Genomic DNA, 23,063 nt, shown 5'->3' on the forward strand with positions numbered 1-23,063 from the left:
GAGACAAGTCTGTACAGGGTATGATGGACTATGTTACCCAAAAGTGTCAGGAGGCAGTAAACAGGTTCATCCCGGCCCAAAGGGAAAAATCCGAGAAGCAACAAAAGAATCCATGGTATAATAGGGCATGTATGGAAGCGAAGAAACTGAACAAGAAGGCGTGGAGGAACTTCCGGAATAACAGAACACCAGAAAGCAGGGAGAGATACCAGAGAACCAGGAATGAGTACGTCAGGGTGAGAAGAGAAGCAGAGAAAATTTTTGAAAATGATATAGCAAACAAAGCCAAGACCGAACCAAAGCTACTCCACAGTCACATCAGAAGGAAAACAACAGTGAAAGAACAGGTATTGAAACTTAGAACAGGCGAGGACAGGTATACAGAGAATGACAGAGAGGTGTGTGAGGAACTCAACAAGAGGTTCCAGGAGGTCTTCACAATAGAACAGGGTGAGGTCACTGTGCTAGGAGAAAGGGAGGTAAACCAGGCGGCCTTGGAGGAGTTCGAAATTACGAGAGAGGAGGTCAAGAGACACCTGCTGGATCTGGATGTTAGAAAGGCGGTTGGTCCAGATGGGATCTCACCATGGGTACTGAAAGAGTGTGCAGAGGCACTTTGCTTGCCACTCTCCATAGTGTATAGTAAATCACTAGAGACGGGAGACCTACCAGAAATATGGAAGACGGCGAATGTGGTCCCAATATACAAAAAGGGCGACAGACAAGAGGCACTGAACTACAGGCCAGTGTCCTTGACTTGTATACCATGCAAGGTGATGGAGAAGATCGTGAGAAAAAACCTGGTAACACATCTGGAGAGAAGGGACTTCGTGACAAATCGCCAACATGGATTCAGGGAGGGTAAATCTTGCCTTACAGGCTTGATAGAATTCTACGATCAGGTGACACAGATTAAGCAAGAAAGAGAGGGCTGGGCGGACTGCATTTTCTTGGATTGTCGGAAAGCCTTTGACACAGTACCGCATAAGAGGCTGGTACATAAGCTGGAGAGACAGGCAGGTGTAGCTGGTAAGGTGCTCCAGTGGATAAGGGAGTATCTAAGCAATAGGAAGCAGAGAGTTACGGTGAGGGGTGAGACCTCCGATTGGCGTGAAGTCACCAGTGGAGTCCCACAGGGCTCTGTACTCGGTCCTATCTTGTTTCTGATATATGTAAATGATCTCCCGGAGGGTATCGATTCATTTCTCTCAATGTTTGCGGACGATGCTAAAATTATGAGAAGGATTAAAACAGAAGAGGACTGTTTGAGGCTTCAAGAAGACCTAGACAAGCTGAAGGAATGGTCGAACAAATGGTTGTTAGAGTTTAACCTAACCAAATGTAATGTAATGAAGATAGGTGTAGGGAGCAGGAGGCCAGATACAAGGTATCATCTGGGAGAGGAAATTCTTCAGGAGTCAGAGAAGGAAAAAGACTTGGGGGTTGATATCACGCCAGACCTGTCTCCTGCAGCACATATCAAGCGGATAACATCAGCGGCATATGCCAGGCTGGCCAACATACGAACGGCTTTCAGAAACTTGTGTAAAGAATCATTCAGAACTTTGTATACCACATATGTCAGGCCAATCCTGGAGTATGCAGCCCCAGCATGGAGTCCATATCTAGTCAAGGATAAGACTAAACTGGAAAAGGTTCAAAGGTTTGCCACCAGACTAGTACCCGAGCTGAGAGGTATGAGCTACGAGGAGAGACTACGGGAATTAAACCTCACTTCGCTGGAAGACAGAAGAGTTAGGGGGGACATGATCACCACATTCAAGATTCTGAAGGGGATTGATAGGGTAGATAAAGACAGTCTATTTAACACAAGGGGAACACGCACAAGGGGACACAGGTGGAAACTGAGTGCCCAAATGAGCCACAGAGATATTAGAAAGAACTTTTTTAGTGTCAGAGTGGTTGACAAATGGAATGCATTAGGGGGTGATGTGGTGGAGGCTCACTCCATACACAGTTTCAAGTGTAGATATGACAGAGCCCGATAGGCTCAGGAATCTGTACACCTGTTGATTGACGGTTGAGAGGCGGGACCAAAGAGCCAGAGCTCAACCCCCGCAAACACAACTAGGTGAGTACAACTAGGTGAGTACACACACACACACACATGTACAAATAGGTGAGTACACACAGGGGAATCGACTGGGTAAACAAGGATAAACTATTCAACACTGGTGGGACGCATACAAGGGGACACAGGTGGAAACTGAGTACCCACATGAGCCACAGAGACGTTAGAAGGAACTTTTTCAGTGTAATAGTAGTTAACGGGTGGAATGCATTGGGCAGTGATGTGGTGGAGGCTGACTCCATACACAGATTCAAATGTAAATATGATAGAGCCGAATAGGCACAGGAATCTGGTACACCAGTTGATTAACAGATGAGAGGCGGTACCAAAGAGCCAAAGCTCAACCCACGCAAGTACAAATAGGTGAATACAAATAGGTGAGTATACACAAACGTAGTTAACCAGGAACCACTGGAAGAGTTTGAGATTACCAGCGGGGAAGTAAGGAAGTGTTTACTAGAGTTGGATGTGACAAAGGCTATAGGCCCAGATGGAATCTCCCCTTTGATACTAAAGGAAGGAGCAGAGAAACTGTGCCTGCCATTCTCCATAGTGTATAACAAATCACTGGCAACAGGGGAACTGCCAGAAATTTGGAAAGCAGCTAATGTAGTCCCGATATACAAGATAGGGGATAGACAGGAGGCACTGAACTACAGGTTAGTGTCCCTAACCTGCATAACATGCAAGCTGATGGAGAAGATTGTGCGAAGAAAGCTAGTGAAACATCTGGAGCGAAGGAACTTTGTAACACAGCATCGACATGGGTTCAGGGATGGCAAGTCCTGCCTCACAGGGTTACTTGAATTCTACGACCAGGCAACAAAAATCAGGCAAGAAAGAGAAGGGTCTGCAGACTGCATATTTTTGGATTGTCAGAAAGCCTTTGATACAGTACCACACAAAAGGCTAGTGAAAAAGCTGGAGTAAAAGGGAAGGTACTCCCTTGGATAAAGGAGTACCTAAGCAACAGGAGACAACGAGTCAATGTGAGGGGTGAGGTCTCAGATTGGCAAGACGTTACAAGTGGAGTCCCGCAGGGGGTCAGTCCTTGGACCTATACTGCTTCTGATACATGTAAATAATCTCCCAGAAGGTATAGACTCGTTTCTCTCAATGTTTGCTGATGATGCAAACATTATGAGGAGGATTGAAACATAGGATGATAGTAGGAGGCTACAAGATTATCTAGACAGACTGAATGAATAGTCCAACAAATGGCTGCTAAAGTTCAACCCGATTAAATGCAAAGTTATGAATCTAGGCAGTGGAAACAGGAGGCCAGACACAGTATACAGAACAGGAGATGATGTACTTAATGAAACGGACAGAGAGAAAGATCTAGGAGTTGATATCACACCAAACCTGTCTCCTGAAGCCCACATAAAAAGAATTACGTCTGCGGCATATGCGAGACTGGCTTACATTCGAACAGCCTTCAGGAACCTGTGAAAGGAATCATTCAGAATCTTGTACACCACATATGTATGACCAATCCCGGAGTATGTAGCCCCAACATGGAGCCCATACCTTGTCAAGCACAAGACGAAGCTGGAAAAAGTTCAAATATATGCCACTAGACAAGTCCCAGAACTAAGAGGCATGAGTTAGGAGGAAATGCTGCGGAAAATACACCTTACGACACTGAAAGACAGAAGAGTAAGGAGAGACATGATCACTACCTACAAAATCCTCAGGGGGAATCGACCGGGTAGACAAGGATAAACTATTTAACACTGGTGGTACGTGAACAAGTGGACTCAGGTGGAACCTGAGTACCCACATGAGCCACAGGGATGTTAGAAAGAACTTTTTCAGTGTCAGAGTAGTTAACGGATGGAATGCATTAGGCATTGATGTGGTGGAGGCTGACTTAATACACAGTTTAAAATGTAGATATGACAGAACCCAGTAGGCTCCGGAATCTGTGCACCAGTTGATTGACAACTGAGATGCGGGACCAAAGAGCCAAAACTCAACATCTGCAAGCACAAATAGGTGAGTACAAATAGGTGAGTACAGACACACACTCACACAGTGTACAAGAGACACTCGCACAGTGGTCAAGAAGCAGCAATTGGAGCTGGATGTGAGAAAAGCTGTTGGGCCGGACGGAATCTCACCATGGGTATTGAAAGAGTGTGCAGGTGCACTTTGCTTGCCACTCTCCATAGTGTATAGTAGGTCACTGGAAACGGGAGACCTACCAGAAATATGGAGGACTGCTAATGTAGTACCAATATACAAAAAGGGTGACAGACAAGAGGCACTAAACTACAGGCCAGTGTCCTTAACTTGTATACCATGCAAAGTGATGGAAAAGATTGTGAGAAAAAACCTAGTAACACATCTGGAGAGAAGAGACTTCGTGACAACCCATCAACATGGGTTCAGGGAGGGTAAATCTTGCCTTACAGGCTTGATAGAATTCTACGATCAGGTGACAAAGATTAAGCAAGAAAGAGAAGGATGGGCGGACTGCATTTTTTTGGACTGTCGGAAAGCCTTTGACACAGTACCCCATAAAAGGTTGATGCATAAGCTGGAGAAAGAGGCAGGAGTAACTGGTAGGGCGCTCCAGTGGATAAGGGAGTACCTAAGCAATTGGAAGCAGAGAGTTATAGTGAGGGGTGAGACCTCAGAATGGCGTGAAGTCACCAGTGGAGTGCCACAGGCCTCGGTACTCGGACCTATCCTGTTTCTGATATACGTAAATGATCTCCCAGAGGGTATAGACTCATTCCTCTCAATGTTTGCTGACGACGCCTAAATTATGAGAAGGATTAAGAGAGAGGAAGATAGCTTGAGGCTTCAAGAAGACCTGGATAAGTTGCAGGAATGATCGAACAAATGGCTGTTAGAGTTTAACACAAGCAAATGTAGCGTAATGAAGATAGGGGTAGGAAGCAGGAGACCAGATACACGGTATCATTTGGGAGATGAAATACTTCAAGAGTCAGAGAGAGAGAAAGACCTGGGGGTTGATATCACGCCAGACCTGTCCCTTGAAGCTCATATCAAGAGGATAACATCAGCAGCATATGCCAGATTGCTAACATAAGAACGGCCTTTTGAAAATTGTGTAAGGACTCTTTCAGAACATTATATACCACACATATCAGACCAATCCTGGTGTATGCGGCTCCAGCATGGAGTCCATACCTAGTCAAGCATAAGACTAAACTGGAAAAGGCTCAAAGGTTTTCCACCAGACTAGTACCCCAGCTGAGAGGTATGAGCTACGAGGAGAGACTACGGGAATTGAACCTCACTTTGTTGGAAGAGAGAAGTGTTAGGGGGGACATGATCTCCACATTCAAGATTCTCAAGGGAATCGACAGGGTTGATAAAGACAGGCTATTTAACACAAGGGGAACACTCACTAGGGGACACAGGTGGAAACTGAGTGCCCAAATGAGCCACAGAGATATTAGAAAGAACTTTTTTAGTGTCAGAGTGGTTGACAAATGGAATGCATTAGGAAGTAATGTGGTGGAGGCTGACTCCATACACAGTTTCAAGTGTAGATATGATAGAGCCCAATAGGCTCAGGAACCTGTACACATGTCGATTGACGGTTGAGAGGCGGTACCAAAGAGCCAGAGCTCAACCCCCGCAAGTACAACTAGGTGAGTACAACTAGGTGAGTACACACACACACACACACACACACACACACACACACACAGAATGCCAGAATATTAGAATGACAGGAATGAATATGTCAGGATGAGAAGAGAGGCAGAAAGACAATACGAAAATGACATCGCAAGCAAGGCAAAGACTCAGCCTAAATTGTTGCATAGCCACATCAGGAGAAAAACAACAGTAAAGGAACAGGTTATGAAATTAAGGATAGGGGCGGAAGGATTCACTACAAATGACAAGGAATTGTGTGAGGAATTGAATAAGAAATTCCAGGAGATCTTCACCTTAGAGCAAGGAGAAATTCCAGAGGTAAGTGAGGGAATAGCTAACCAGGAACCACTGAAAGAGTTTGAGATTACCAGTGGGGAAGTAAGGAAGTGTTTACTAGAGTTGGATGTGACGAAGGCTATAGGCCCAGATGGAATCTCCCCTTGGGTTCTAAAGGAAGGAGCAAGAGAACTGTGCCTACCACTCTCCATAGTGTATAACAAATCACTGGCAACAGGGGATCTGCCAGATATTTGGAAAGCAGCTAACGTAGTCCCGATATACAAGAAAGAGGATAGACAGGAGGCACTGAACTACAGGCCAGTGTCCCTAACCTGCATACCATGCAAGCTGATGGAGAAGATTGTGTGAAAAAAACTAGTGGAGCATCTGGAGCGAAGGAACTTTGTAACACAGCATCAACATGGGTTCAGGGATGGCAGGTCCTGCCTCACAGGGTTACTTGAATTCTACGACCAGGCAACAAAAATAAGGCAAGAAAGAGAAGGGTGGGCAGACTGCATATTTTTGGATTGTCAGAAAGCCTTTGAAACAGTGCCACACAAGAGGCTAGTGCGAAAGTTGGAGATGCAGGCTGGAGTGAAAGGGAAGGTACTCCGGTGGATAGAGGAGTACCTAAGCAACAGGAGACAACGAGTCTGTGTGAGGGGTGAGGTCTCAGATTGGCGAGACGTCACAAGTGGAGTCCCGCAGGGGTCAGTCCTTGGACCTAAACTGTTTCTGGTATATGTAAATGATCTCCCAGAGGGTATAGATTCTTTCCTCTCAATGTTTGCCGACGATGCAAAAATTATGAGGAGGATTGAAACAGAGGATGATAGTAGGAGGCTACAAGATGACCGGGATAGACTGTGTGAATGGTCCAACAAATGGCTGTTGAAGTTCAACCCAAGTAAATGCAAAGTAATGAAACTAGGCAGTGGAAACAGGAGGCCAGGCAAAGGATACAGAATAGGAGATGAAGTACTTAATGAAACAGACAGAGAGAAAGATCTAGGAGTTGATATCACACCAAACCTGTCTCCTGAAGCCCACATAAAGAGAATAACGTCTGCGGCATATGCGAGGCTGGCTAACATCAGAACGGTGTTCAGGAACCTGTGTAAGGAATCATTCAGAATCTTGTACAACACATATGTAAGAGCAATCCTGGAGTATGCGGCCCCAGCATGGAGCCCGTACCTTGTCAAGCACAAGACGAAGCTGGAAAAAGTCCAAAGGTATGCTACTAGACTAGTCCCAGAACTAAGAGGCATGAGTTATGAGGAAAGGCTGCGGGAAATGCACCTTACGACACTGGAAGACAGAAGAGTAAGGGGGGACATGATCACAACCTACAAAATCCTCAAGGGAATCGACCGGGTAAACAAGGATGAACTATTCAACACTGGTGGGACGCGAACAAGGGGACACAGGTGGAAGCTGAGTACCCAAATGAGCCACAGAGACGTTTTAAAGAACTTTTTCAGTGTCAGAGTAGTTAGTAAATGGAATGCACTAGGAAGTGATGTGGTGGAGGCTGACTTCATACACAGTTTTAAATGTAGATATGATAAAGCCCAGTAGGCTCAGGAATCTGTACACCAGTTGATTGACGGTTGAGAGGCGGGACCAAAGAGCCAAAGCTCAACCCCCGCAAGCACAATTAGGTGAGTACACACATACACACACACACACACACACACACACACACACACACACACACACACACACACACACAGAATTCAACACGAGCAAATGTAAAGTTATGGAAATGGGACTAGGAGATAGGAGACCAAAGGGACAGTACACAATGAAGGAGAACAGCCTACCTGTAACGACGCGTGAAAGAGACCCGGGGGTGGACGTAACACCTAATCTATCTCCTGAGGCACATATTAATAGGATAACGACAGCAGCGTACTCTACACTGGCAAAAGTTAGAACATCATTCAGAAACCTAAGTAAGGAGGCATTTAGGGCGCTTTACACTGCCTACGTAAGGCCAGTCTTAGGGTATGCCGCCTCATCATGGAGTCCCCATCTGAAGAAGCATATAATGAAACTGGAAAAGGTTCAGAGGTTTGCAACGAGACTCGTCCCAGAGCTACGAGGGATGGGGTATGAAGAGCGCCTGAGGGAACTGTGCCTTACGACACTAGAAAGAAGAAGGGAGAGGGGGGACATGATAGGAACGTATAAGATACTCAGAGGAATTGACAGAGTGGACATAGACGAAATGTTCACACGGAATAGTAACAGAACGAGAGGACATGGATGGAAGCTTGAAACTCAGATGAGTCACAGAGATGTAAGGAAGTTTTCTTTTAGCGTGAGAGTAGTGGGGAAATGGAATGCACTTCAGGAACAGGTTGTGGAAGCAAATACTATTCATAATTTTAAAACCAGGTATGATAGGGAAATGGGACAGGAGTCATTGCTGTAAACAACCGATGCTCGAAAGGCGGGATCCAAGAGTCAATGCTCGATCCTGCAAGCACATATAGGTGAGTACAAATAGGTGAGTACACACACACACACACACACACACACACACACACACACACACACACACACACACACACACACACATACACACACACACACACACACATACAAACTTGAGAGGCAGGCAGGAGTAAGCGGATAGGCTCTAGCATGGGTGAGGAACTACCTAACAGAAAGGAGCCAGAGGGTAATGATAAGGGACGAGAAGTTGGACTGGCGAACAGTAACGAATGGAGTACATCTAGGATCGGTGCTGGGACCAATCCTCTTTCTAATTTACGTATATGATATGTTTACAGAAGTGGAATCATACATGTCAATGTTTGAGGATGACGCAAAATTACTGAGAAGAGTTATGACAGATGAGGATTGTAGGATCCTCCAAGAGGACTTAAACAGGGTGCAGAAATGGTCAGGGAAATGGCTACTGGAGTAGCCATTTATGGAAAATGGCTTCCATAACACTTATGTTATGGAAATGGGATCAGGTGATAGGCGACCAAAGGGATAGTACACAATTAAGGGGAACTGCCAACCTGTAACGATTCGAGAAAGAGACCTGGGAGTGGATGTGACACCTAATCTAACTCCTGAGGCACATATAAATAGGATAACGACAGCAGCGTACTCTAAACTGGCGAATAATATAACTTCATTCAGAAGCCTAAGTGAGGAGGCTTTTAGGGCGCTTTACACTGCCTACGTGAGACCAGTCTTAGAGTATGCCGTGCCATCATGGAGCCCCGACCTGAAGAAATACATAAGAAAACTGGAGAAGGTTCAGAGATTTGCGACGAGGCTTGTCCTAGAGTTACTAGGGATGGGATATGAAGAGCGTCTGAAGGAACTGAACCTTACGACACTAGAGAAAAGAATGGAGAGAGGAGATATGATAGGGACATGTAAAATACTAAGGGAAATTGACAAAGTGGAAATTGATGAAATGTTCACACGTAATAATAACAGAACGAGGGGACATGAGTGGAAACTGGAAACTCAGATGAGTCACAGAGATGTTAGGAAGTTATCTTTTAGCGTGAGAGTAGTGGAAAAATGGAATGCACTTGGGGAACAGGTTGTGGAAACAAACTCTGTTCATACTTTTAAAATTATGTATGGTAGGGAAATGGGGCAGGAGTCATTGCTGTAAACAACCGATGGCTGGAAAGGCGGGATCCAAGAGTCAATGCTCGATCCTGCAAGCACAAATAGGTGAGTACACACACACACACACCCACACACACACACGCACGCCAGGAAGCAGCCCTTAACAGCTATCTAACTCCCATGTACCTATTTATTGCTAGTTAACAGGCGCATCAGGATGAAGGAAACTCTGCCCATTGCTTTTTCTCACCGGCGCCGGGAATCGAACCCTGGCCACAGGATTACGTCTCTCTCTCCTCTTCTTCTTCTTATATATCTCATATTACTCTCACTCTCTTTCTTACTCTCTCTCTCTTTCTCTCTCTCTCTCTCTCTCTGTCTCTCTCTCTTTCTGTCTCTCTCTCACTCTCACTCTCTCCTCTCTCTTCCCTCTTCTTCTCCTCTCTCTTTCCACTCACTCTCTTTCTGTCTCTCTCCCTTCTTTCTTTTCCTCTCTATCTCTATCTCCCATCCTCTCTCTCTCTCTCTCACCTCCTCTGCCAGAGTCATGGAAGGTTGCTAATGTGGTTCCAATTTTCAAGAAAGGTGATAAATTACTTGCATCAAACTATCGGCTAAATAGCTTAACGTCTATTGAGTGAAAGTTTTTTGCTGAAAATGAGAACAAACTCATTATTTGTAATAGTGCAGGTGGAAATGATGTTGGACGCGTTAGTGGCATTCTTTCAAGAAAGGGAGTTCGAAATGAATGGTTGTCGAGGGCATTTGGTGTCAATTGCAATATCTTTCATAGATAACTGGGAACACTTCTATGGAAGAAATAAAATGTTTGCTCAGGAAGGGGTGCATCTATCTAGAGCTGGGGTTGTTGTTGTTGCCAACTCGTTGGAACCAGTGGTTGGAGGCGTTTGTGTTTAAACTGTTAGTAGATAGTTTTATGGGAATTATTATGGAGGAAGGAGGTAATAAATGTATGTGTCTGTGGGAGAAACAAATTGGCAAAATGATTGGGGAACGAGAAGGGCCTCAAAATAACAATACACTTAAGGTATATTACACTAACTGAAAAAGTTTAAGAAACAAAATAAACGATTTAAATGCTCTTGTCTGCACAGAAAAAAAAATAGATATTATTGCATTTACCGAAACGTGGTTGAATTTAGAAAATAGAGAACTTTTAGCTGAATATCACATAAACGGATTTAAACTATTTTACACAGATACATATATTAGACGAGGAGGGGGAGTAACCATATATGTTAGGGAAAATTTGAAATGTTGTCGCAAAGAGGAAATCAAAACTGAGCCACACACAGAAACTCTTTGGACTGAATTAAACGAAAAGGCAAATAATCTTATAATTGGTGTTATATATAGGCCACGAAACTTAGACAGAATAGAAGCAAAGCAATATGGGGTAAAATATCTAGAACATTTAAGTCTAGCAGTATTCGTGTCATGGGCGACTTTAATTTTAGTGGAATATATTGGTTTAACAGAACAGGGAATAATTAGGTAGAAGATTTTCTAGAATTAATTGACGATTGCTGTCTTACGCAACACATTAAGGAACCAACGCGGGAAAGTAATATTTTAGATTTAGTTTTAACTGACAGAGAAACACAGATTAATGACATCGAAATAGGGAGTGAGTTAGGGAACAGTGACCATAAAGAAATCAGATCTAGCATAGTATGAAATAGATCTGTAGGGGAAATTGGCTATACCAAAGGAAAGAAAGAGTTAGTATAAATGAGGTTAAGGGGGCATCAGTTCCAAATATGCCAAAAATATTCAGTATATGAAAACTCGCTCGATTTCAATCAAACTTTTTTGACGAGTTTTATATGAAACGGGATTCATCTGGTCCAAGTCTTAGCATCGTAGCATAAATAGGAAGGGAGAAAAAATATTTAATTAAGTGTCAACATTTAAAAATAAATGGTCATAAATAAACATCAAACACAAGTGTCAAATGAAATCATGTCTATGACTCTCAGCTATCACAATAGCATATAATAAAATTATTTAATAATTAGTTTTATCCCAAACAAATTTAGTTAAATAATAACATTGTTTTTTTCTTATTTGTTTATCGGACGATTTGCATGAAACGTATACACCTGACTGCACGTAAGCCTATCTGTAAGGGTGCAAATTTTGGAGGAAATTGGTTGATGTCAACCTCAGCCATAGATGGCAGAACCTTAGATTTTATTTTTTACTTATTTATTTTCAAGTCACATAAACGTTCCTAAAACTCCCAAAACGTTCCTAAATTTTTTTACTCAATTTACATGAAACTTATGCCATATATGAAGAGTTTATGTCTCTGCAAATCTGTTTTGACTTTTTTTTTCCTAAGTTCATTTATTAATTGTATAATAGTAATAAACCATGATATATTTGCATAATTTGTTTATGGAATTTTGACTATTTATATTAGTAAAACTAAACATATTTTGGAAAATCCGCTGAAAGAGATTCTTTTATTATATGCTAATGTGATTGAAAAATGTCATAGAAATAATTTCATTTGAAACTTGTGATTGTTATTTTGATTTGAAAATGTGTAAAATTAGTTGAAAAAAATGTCCCTTTCTATTTAATCTGCAATACCGAAGCTTGGACCAATTGCAGCCCTTTTCATATAAACTATTCAAAAAAGATTTGTTGAGATTTAACAACTTTTAAAAACCTAACTGATGGCCCCCTTAAGTCAGAGTGGGAAAATGTTATAAGTGGAGTGCCTCGAGGCTCTTTCCTGGGACCTCTGTTGTTTATAATATATGTAAATGATCTACATTCAGGTTTGAGTAGCAACATTTGCCAATTTGCTGATGATACAAAAACTGGTAGGGAAATTAACACTGAAGAAGACGCACTATCACTTCAAATCGATATAAATATAGTTTTGAAATGGTCAAAAGATTGGCAGATGCTGTTTAATGCTGATAACTGTAAAGTTTTGAGGCTAGGTAATGATGACAGAGTTACTAGATACGAGCTAGGTGGTGTTGAGACTGCAAAGTCAGATTGCGAAAGGGCTCTGGGAGTTATGATTAGTAAGAATTTAAAACCATAGGATCAATACATGAATGTTCGTAATAAGACAAATAAGACACTGGGATGTATTAATTAAAGAGTTAGTAACAAGACACCTGGTGTTGTTCTTCAGATATATCTTGCTCTGGTTAGGCCCCATTTAGATTATGCAGTTCAATTTTGGTCACCGCACTATAGAATGGATATAAATTCACTTGAACGTGTCCAGCGTGCCCTTTCATGCCCTCCCTCCCTCCCTCTCTTAGTCCCTGCCTTTTACCCCCCACCCATCCCCTCCCTTCAACCCTCTCCCTTCAGCCCCCTTCCCTTCAATCTCCTCAATTCTACCCCCCACCCTTGCACCCTCTCACTTCTTCCCTCCTCCCATCCTCTCCCTTCCAAGCCCTCAACCCGCACTTCCGCCCGTTCCCATTCCCTCCTTTCCTCCCCTTCCCATCACCTCCCTTCCACCCCCTCCCATCCCCTCCTTTCCTCCCCCATCCCATTCCCCTCCCTTCCTATACCCTTCCTTCCACTCTCCTCCCTTCCTCCCATCTCCTCCCTTGCACTCCCCTCCCCTCCCATTCATGCATCCAACCTCCCTTCCACCCCATCTCATCCCTTTCCCCTATCCCATCCCATCCCTTATACCTCCCTCCCATCCCCTCCTTTCCACCACCTCCAATCCCCTCCCTTCCACCCCCTCATATCTACTCCCGTCCACCCCCCTCCAATCTCCTCCCTTCTTTCCTTCCTCCCTCCCTTCCACCCCCTCCCATCCACTCTTCCCATCCCCTCCCTTCCTCCCCCCCTCCCTTCCACCGCCTCCTTTCCACCGCCTCCCTTCCACCCCCTTCCTTTCTCCCCCCCCCCTCCCCCTCCCCCTCCCACTTCAATAGGATTCAATATCCCATTATACATGAAAAATGACTACCACTGAGACACGGATGGGTAAACATCCTCACTTGTTTACAGTTGAGCAGTGAGGTGAGCAGTGTTCAGTGCACACCAGTAAATACCGACAGTGTTTGTCTGTACGATTTATTATGAACTTCTTTGTGTCTACCGCATCTACCCTACTCTATACTAATCTGTTCGTGTTTCCCTTTCTTACACTTACATTATTATAAAATCCATCCATATCTATACCCTAAACTTTTTTAATCCTAGCATACCCTTACCCTCGCCATGTTAATTCTAGTACATACTTATTCTAGGTTTTTGATACTAGTTTTTGATCATACAATGACCATAGCCTTGATAATTCTAACATACACTTACTCTAGCCTTGTTAATCGCATAGTACACTTTCTTGGTTATCATCATGTTATCTTTAGATGATTTTGGGGCTTAGCGTCCCAGCGGCCCAGTCCTCGACCAGGCCTCCTTTTTGTTACACACCCACAGGAAGCAGCCCGTAACAGCTGTCTAACTACCAGGTATCTATTTACTGCTAGGTAACAGGGGCATCAGGGTGAAAAAACGTTTTGCTCATTTGTCTCCGCCTCTACCGGGGATCAAACCCGGAACCTCAGGACTACGAGTCCGAAGCGCTGTCCACCCAGCTGTCAGGCGCCCCTGCACTAACCTTAACTTTTCCTAATAATACTATCATACTTTTACCTCTGCTCTGTTAATCCTAGCATACACTTCCTCTATCCTTTATATATCCAATCATACCTTGACTTCTGCCTTGTTAATCCTAGCATAACACACTTTACCTAGCATAATTTCACTTTAATGCACTTTTTATATACATACTATATAGATTTCACGTCTGTGACGGTATAAAAATATGCTTTTCCTGAAAAACTTTTTTTTCATGTGAGGAAAATTTTCGAATCCTCCTTACCGATTGCTTTGAAATTTTGACACAACGTTGCATTTGAAAAGGCGCGTCTTTTTATATACCTACTATATACATGTCACACCTGGGACAAGAAAAAACATGCTTTTTTTGAAAAACAGCGCCATCTGTTGGACATAAGAGCAACACACTGTAATCTCCGAAAGTTCTTCACCCATTGCTTTGAAATGTTGACACAACGTTGCATTCGAATAGGCGCGTCTTTTTATATACCTACTATAAAGATGCCACCCCTATGACACGTAAAAACATGCGTTTTTGAAAAACAGCGCCATCTGTTCCACATAATAGCAACATTCATGCTATACTAAATATGTCACGAATTCCATTTCAATGTTTCCGATTGCAATGATAAATTTTGCGGTCGACTTAGGGGTCATGTGTCTCAGCATGCGGGTAAGCGCGTGGTGACACCCAAATGTGTTTACTCGTTCCAGCTTTCTCATCTTAATTCTCGTGCTACGTCGCTCGTTTTGGTATCATTGTGTTCGAAATTAAATTCCCTACAGGTGTGTAAAAATATAACGTCCAAAACCCTTGCGTGACTCCCAACAGCAAAGCCTAAAGTCGGCAAAAGCGCACAAAATCGCTTCTTGGTTATTAAGATTGTTGGACTTTGAAATTTCTGAAAAGCAGAAGCGGGTGGTTCCAGCTGTAATGCGAGATATATCGGGAGTTCCATTCGGAACTTTAAGATTAGGATTCTTGAGCACCGGGGAGTATCTTTTAGGACTGGATTACCATTGTCTAAACCAGCATTTTCGGAGATTAGAAACCATTGTTATGAGTTTAATCATTCTCTGCTGGAATCTGATTTTAAAATTCTGGACACTTGTATGAATGGCCAGTCAGATTTGAATGTAAGGGAATCCTTATATATAAAGGAGCTGTAGCCTCTGTTAAATAGCAACCTCTCGCCTGTTCAATTGTACACAGTATAGTGCACAGTAGGCCGTGTAATTTGATTTATAGTTCATTCTAGTAGTTTAATTTTATTATAATTTTATTTAGTTTACCATGGCTTTGCCTTTTCTTACTTATTTCAAGTCTTGACATTGTACATTATTATAATTTTTTTATTTAGGAAATATAATACATTTTTTGGTATTTAGTTTTATTTAATATTTGAGTTTTTATAAGATTTTGGTTAGTACTTTATAATTGTCGTTTATTCTGTTTGTATTTTATATACATTTTTTGTAGATTTGTAGTCATTATATGAATATTTGTTATAGTGGTTAGTATCAATGTGTTGGCTATCAAGTTTCACTCCTGTTGATCACTTTGCATAAGTTTAATACAATGGTTTGTTTTAGTAGTTATAAAATTCCTATTATTATTTAATAGATTTTTAAATTAGCTTTTATCTTTGTGACAGTTAATAAGTTTTATTTGTATTGATCACTTTAAGTAAGCTTAAGTGTTTTTTTTTAATCATTTTCCTTTCTTTGATAGGCAATTATATTCAGTATGAGTTCTTTGTTTACCAGTTATTTGATTGTGATTTCTGTTTTTTCTTTTAGATCTGATGATGAATACGAGAAGTATTAGAAACGTTATGCATTTTAAAGTAAAGAATCTGAAACAAGATGTTCAGTATGTCCCTGGTTTTCCTATTCATCTTAAAATTAAGATTCCCAAAGGGAACATCCATCATAAATATATATATATATATATATATATATATATATATATATATATATATATATATATATATATATATATATATATATATATATATATGCAGAATAACTACATATGAAAAATAGAAAATGCTTAACGCGTTTTCGGCTAATTCGCCTTCATCAGAGCAAAGTAGAATCTCTCTACTTTGCTCTGATGAAGTCATTCTACTTTGCTCTGATGAAGGCGAATTAGCCGAAAACGCGTTAAGCATTTTCTATTTTTCATATGTGGTTTTCTGCATACTTGGATCAGTGTTTTTGTGATCATTGTTGCATATATATATATATATATATATATATATATATATATATATATATATATATATATATATATATATATATATATATATATATGTCGTACCTAGTAGCCAGAACTCACTTCTCAGCCTACTATTCAAGGCCCGATTTGCCTAATAAGCCAAGTTTTCCTGAATTAATATATTTACTATAATTTTTTTCTTATGAAATGATAAAGCAACCATTTTCTCTATGTATGAGGTCAATTTTTTTTATTGGAGTTAAAATTAATGTAGATATATGACCGAACCTAACCAACCCTACCTAACCTAACCTAACCTATATTTATAGGTAAGGTTAGGTTAGGTAGCCAAAAAAAGCTAGGTTAGGTTAGGTTAGGTAGGTTAGGTAGACGAAAAAACATTAATTCATGAAAATTTGGCTTATTAGGCAAATCGGGCCTTGAATAGTAGGCTGAGCAGTGCGTTCTGGCTATTAGGTACGACATATATATATATATATATATACACACACACACACACACATATATATATATATATATATATATATATATATATATATATATATATATATATATATATATATATATATATATATATATATATATATATATTATTAAATATGACCGAAAAAGTAAGATTAATAATTCTAACACGAATTTTCTCGATCTTTCTTAGTTTCTTTTCACTGTTGATGGTAATTCAAAGATCAATTCTCCAAAATTCATTTTTATTTCTAGTCTGACGCGATACTTCAGCGCGTTTCGTAAAACTTATTACATTTTCAAAGACTTTAGCTTACACAAACACACACAACTTTAACTGAATAGAGCTTAAACATCTTTCGAGTTTTTATACCTACATTTGGGTGAACGCCAAGAAATCTGGACTCCACCTGCCAAAGATTATTGGGGAATATAAACCTGGATATGCGTATGGAAATGTCAAGACACACAAGCCTGGAAACACACTTTGGCCAATCATCAGCCAGATACCCACAACCACGTACAGACTGGCGAAACGACTCAACGGCTTGCTGACTCCTTATGTCCCTTGCGCCTTCAGCCTGAAGTCTCCAAAGGAATTTGTTGACTTGCTGCGGGGAACACGGGCCACAGGGATAAGAGCCTCGTTGGACGTAGAATCTCTATTTACCAACGTACCTGTGGATGAAACAATCGGGATGATAGCCGACAGACTGTACCGGTGTACCGTGATCTGGCCTGTACTCCTCTTGACATACCAGAAAACAGTCTAAGGAAACTACTCCAAGCTTGTACTATAGAGGCACCCTTATTGAGCCCGGATGGACACATGTATAAGCAAGTAGATGGGGTCGCCATGGGTTCTCCCCTAGGTGTCCTGTTTGCAAACTTCTACATGGGTACCATCGAGCAAAATGTCTTAGTCTACATGAACTTGAAACCGGCCATATACTGCAGGTATGTTGACGACATTTTTACACAGGTACCTGATGTCAGACATCTGCAGGAGCTGAAGGAGGCATTTGAGCAGAATTCTGTGTTGCGTTTCACTTACGAGATGGAGAAGGATGGGAAGCTGCCCTTTCTAGATGTAACAGTCATGGAAAGGAGCGGAGTTTTCCACACTGCAGTCTACACTAAGGAAACAAACATAGGAATGTGCCTCAGTGCCAACAGTGACTGCCCAGACAGGTACAAGAGGAGTGTTGTTAACGCTTATGTCGACCGTGCCCTCAGCCACAGCTCAGAATGGAAACAAGTCGACGAAGAACTCTGTAGGGTAAGGCAGGTCCTAGTCAACAACGGCTTCTCCAATGGTTTCGTGGAAGATATCATAAGAAGGAAAGTGAAACGCCATGCAACCTCTGAAGAGACAACTAACACAACTCCTATACCCCCTATTAGACTATTTTACAGGAACATGTTTTCCACAGCCCATAAAATGGAGGAAAGGGTCCTGAAAGATATTGTCAGTAGAAACGTTATCCCTACAGACAAAAATCAGAAGATACAACTGACAATTTACTATAAAACCAAAAAAACGGCCAGCCTACTCATGAGAAACTCTCCAGACGCAAAGCAGAACGTTTTAAAAGAGACCAACGTCGTCTATGCCTTCAAATGCCCTCTTGGGGATTGTAAGCCTCAAAAAACTCAGTATATAGGCAAGACAAAAACATCTCTTTCCAGGCGTTTAACGATGCATAAGCAACAGGGCTCCATTAAGGAACATATAGCCTCTTCCCACAACCAAACCATCACCAGAGAAATCTTAGCAAAAACACAGAAATTATCGATAGATACAGCGATAGCAGGCGTCTCGACGTCTGCGAGGCACTACACATCAAGAAGTCAACACCAGCAATCAACAGCCAATTAATGCTCAACTATATTCTACCCACTTCAAGACTCCGCTCCAATATAGAAGCATCAAGAAATATGGGCCAATAAAAATAGGCCTTCTGCAGTTACCTACTTTTAATACCTGTTTGTATTTCATTGTTTCGTGTTCTGTCTTGTGTTAAAAGTTTATTTTCACCTCATCCCAAACTATTGTAACATGTCACTTCACCCAAATGTAGGTATAAAAACTCGAAAGATGTTTAAGCTCTATTCAGTTAAAGTTGTGTGTGTTTGTGTAAACTAAAGTCTTTGAAAATGTAATAGGTTTTAAGAAACGCGCTCAAGTGTTGCGTCAGACTAGAAATAAAAATGAATTTTGGAGAATTGATCTTTGAATTACCATCAACAGTGAAAAGAAATGTAAGAAAGATCGAGAAAATTCGTGTTAGAATTATTAATCCTACTTTTTCGGTCATATTTAATAATATATGTCTACAGGAAAGACTGCTACCAAAATATATATATATATATATATATATATATATATATATATATATATATATATATATATATATATATATATATGTATGTGTAATCTGTACTTATTTAACTCACCAAACTGTACTTACCCAAATGTACTCACAAACTGTACTCACCTAACTGTAAGCACATAACTGTAATTTTGAATTGCATTTAGCTAACTGTACTTACCTAATTGAACTTTCCTAACTGTACTCCGCTAACTCTACTTAACTAACTCTACTCACCTACCTGTACTTACCTAACTGTACCTACCCTACTGTACTGACCCGACTATACAACTAGTCCAACTAGATGAGTATAGTCCAACTAACTATACTCATCTTTCATATATGTAACCATTTTCAATATTATTTTAACCCTTCCTACAAGACGGTATGACCGGATGTTATTTGTTATAGTTATTGTATATTTTCAACTCGTCAATCCGGATGTTATAACCGGATGTTGTGGTTTCATCGACTGAATGTTTCTGTTATTTGTTATTGTTTTAACTGGCTATTTTCATTGTTCTAACAACACAGTTGTTGAACCAGGTAAAAGCCGCGAGTATTTCTAGTTCTTTCAAGCGTATGTTTATACCCGATGTTACTGTTATTGTAAGAGGGAGGGGGAAGTGCTGAGAATGGAGTGTGCAGGGTATTGGGGTTGCGGGAGGGAGGGAGGGAGGAAGGGGAAGGAACAAATAGAGAGACAGAATATTAAAGAGGAAGGTTGGGGAGGGAAAGACAGAGCACGAGAGTGGGGAGGGGGAGGATGGGAAGTGTAGAGAGAGGGAGGGAGGTGGGGGAAGAAATGAGAGAGAAGAGTTGTTCTCATATCCACAATACAATATCTTGGTTCACTAGTAGGTCTAATACTGACAGGGGCCGTCATTTGTTGCAAGTGTACCAATTATGGAAATTGTTTTCTACCTCCCTCAAGGTTATCTGAAGATGGCGTCGTGTTCCACAAGTGTTACAGGCTTTCCTCCTCTCTCGGCCTTCCTCCAGTGTAAATAATTGTCTTTTTAATACTGTATGAATGAAAGAGCATGGACGAGTGTACATGAGTGAATATGAGTATGTACGTGTGAGTATGAGAGTACCGACTCCTCACCGCCATCTCTTATTTATTATTAACATCTTTATTGACAAAATTAATTACAATTTTGCCTAATCTGAGAATTTTGATAGTCTTATTAAATTGAGGTTAATGCTAGTATTCACTGTCACGCAGGACAGAGGGTCATACATAAGACAATAGGTCTAAACTGTTGGCTGAAGCACATATATATCACGGTTACAATCAATGTTTTAATGTGTGAATATGTGACAACAACTTTCTATTGTGCACTGCCACACAAGGGCAGGGATGGGTTCATAAGTGATGCAGCTTAGAGTATAAATAGAAATTGTTCTTCATTCTTTAAAATGGACAAGCAAATTTTGGGTAAATTGTTAGGATGTCGTCCAGAACACCTGAGTCAATAAAATAGTTAACCAGTTGGTGGTACAATAGGCCAGGAGGTCTAAAGTCCTTTACGGTTTCACATTCATCAATATAGTGTTCTAGTGAGTGCATTAAAGGTTTATCACAGAGTTTACAATCTGAATATTCTGGTAGTGGCTCAGCCTCACTAACCTGCCAGATGTGTCTATAGCCAAGGCGAATTCGGGCAATATTTCACATTGAACCGCCATCTCTGCCACATGCACCAATATCTCCCAAACCGCTGACAATACTAATGTGTGTCCTGCTGCTGCCCTTGTTCTCCTCCCAGCCCTTGTCCTCCTCCCAGCCCTTGTCCTCCTCCCAGCCCTTGTCCTGCTCCCAGCCTTTGTCCTCCTCCCAGCCCTTGTCCTGCTCCCAGCCTTTGTCCTCCTCCCAGCCCTTGTCCTCCTCCCAGCCCTAGTCCTCCTCACAGCCCTTGTCCTCCTCACAGCCCTTGTCTTCCTCCCAGCCCTTGTCCTCCTCCCAGCCCTTGTCCTCCTCCCAGCCCTTGTCCTCCTCCCAGCCCTTGTCTTCCTCCCAGCCCTTGTCTTCCTCCCAGCCCTTGTCCTCCTCCCAGCCCTTGTCCTCCTTCCAGCCCTTGTCCTCCTCCCAGCATTTGTCCTGCTCCCAGCCCTTGCCCTCCTCCCTGCCCTTGTCCTCCTCCCAGCCCTTGTCCTTCTCCCAGCCCTTGTCCTGCTCCCAGCCCTTGTCCTGCTCCTAGCCCTTGCCCTGCTCTCAGCCCTTGCCCTCCTCCCAGCCCTTGTCCTCCTCACAGCCCTTGTCCTGCTCCCAGCCCTTGTCCTGCTCCCAGCCCTTTTCCTCCTCCCCGCCCTTGTCCTCCTCCCAGCCCTTGTCCTCCTCACAGCCCTTGTCCTCCTCACAGCCCTTGTCTTCCTCCCAGCCCTTGTCCTCCTCCCAGCCCTTGTCCTCCTCCCAGCCCTTGTCCTCCTCCCAGCCCTTGTCCTCCTCCCAGCCCTTGTCCTCCTCCCAGCCCTTGTCCTCCTCCCAGCCCTTGTCCTCCTCCCAGCCCTTGTCCTGCTCCCAGCCCTTGCCCTCCTCCCTGCCCTTGTCCTCCTCCCAGCCCTTGTCCTCCTCCCAGCCCTTGTCCTGCTCCCAGCCCTTGTCCTCCTCCCAGCCCTTGTTCTCCTCACAGCCCTTGTCCTCCTCCCAGCCCTTGTCCCCCTCCCAGCCCTTGTCCTCCTCACAGCCCTTGTCCTCCTCACAGCCCTTGTCCTCCTCCCAGCCCTTGTCCTCCTCCCAGCCCTTGTCCTCCTCCCAGCCCTTGTCCTCCTCCCAGCCCTGGTCCTCCTCCCAGCCATTGTCCTCCTCCCAGCCCATGTCCTCCTCCCAGCCCTTGTCTGATTCCCAGCCCTTGTCCTCCTCCCAGCCCTTGTCCTCCTCACAGCCCTTGTCTTCCTCCCAGCCCTAGTCCTCCTCCCAGCCCTTGTCCTCCTCCCAGCCATTGTCCTCCTCCCAGCCCATGTCCTCCTCCCAGCCCATGTTCTCCTCCCAGCCCTTGTCTTCCTCCCAGCCCTTGTCCTCCTCCCAGCCCTTGTCCTCCTCACAGCCCTTGTCTTCCTCCCAGCCCTTGTCCTCCTCACAGCCCTGGTCTTCCTCCCAGGCCTGCCCCTCCTCCCAGCCCTGGCCCTCCTCCCAGCCCTGGCCCTCCTCCCAGCCCTGGCCCTCCTCCCAGCCCTTGTCCTCCTCCCAGCCCTTGTCCTCCTCCCAGCCCTTGCCCTCCTCACAGCCCTTGTCTTCCTCCCAGCCCTAGTCTTCCTCCCAGCCCTTGTCCTCCTCCCAGCCCTGGCCCTCCTCCCAGCCCTGGCCCTCCTCACAGCCCTGGCCCTCCCAGGAAACAATTTTAGGTTGCCACAACGTACCTGGAAAGTGTTGGAAAGTAGGGGCAACGTTTGTTTTCACGCATTAGATGCGTAATTTTGTGTGGATGTAAATAAGTTTCTAAAACGTATTGCACGAAACGTTGGCTAAAAGAAAAAATTGAAACCTTGTGGCAACCTTAAATGTTTCATAAACGTAGTTTTTTATTGCTGTTATTTATATAAATGTAGAAATATAAAAGTATATTTCTACATTTAGTAAAATGAAACAGGGTCATAATAAGGGTTAATTTATAATTTTTACTCATTCTTAGGAAGAGGTCGAGGAGGAAGGAGGAGGAGATCTAGGAGGAAGAAAGAGGAGGAGGAGGAGGTCGCGGCAGAGGAGGAAGAGGTAGAGTAGGAAGTT

General features: G+C 42.8%; 1 protein-coding gene across 1 annotated transcript; it reads right to left on the minus strand.

The window, feature by feature from the left end:
- Positions 1–21,551: 21,551 nt before the first annotated feature.
- Positions 21,552–22,154, minus strand: LOC138356873 (cilia- and flagella-associated protein 251-like). Its single transcript, XM_069313221.1, has one exon. The coding sequence runs from the start codon at positions 22,152–22,154 to the stop codon at positions 21,552–21,554; it is 603 nt and encodes a 200-aa protein (XP_069169322.1).
- Between the last annotated feature and the right edge of the window lie 909 nt (positions 22,155–23,063).

Source organism: Procambarus clarkii, chromosome 74 (genome assembly GCF_040958095.1).
Source record: "Procambarus clarkii isolate CNS0578487 chromosome 74, FALCON_Pclarkii_2.0, whole genome shotgun sequence".
Lineage (NCBI taxonomy): Eukaryota > Metazoa > Arthropoda > Malacostraca > Decapoda > Cambaridae > Procambarus > Procambarus clarkii.

What these genes read in the sequence shown, in the direction of transcription:
- LOC138356873 (XM_069313221.1), bottom strand. Translation starts at nt 22,154, where the DNA reads ATGGGCTGGGAGGAGGACAATGGCTGGGAGGAGGACCAGGGCTGGGAG.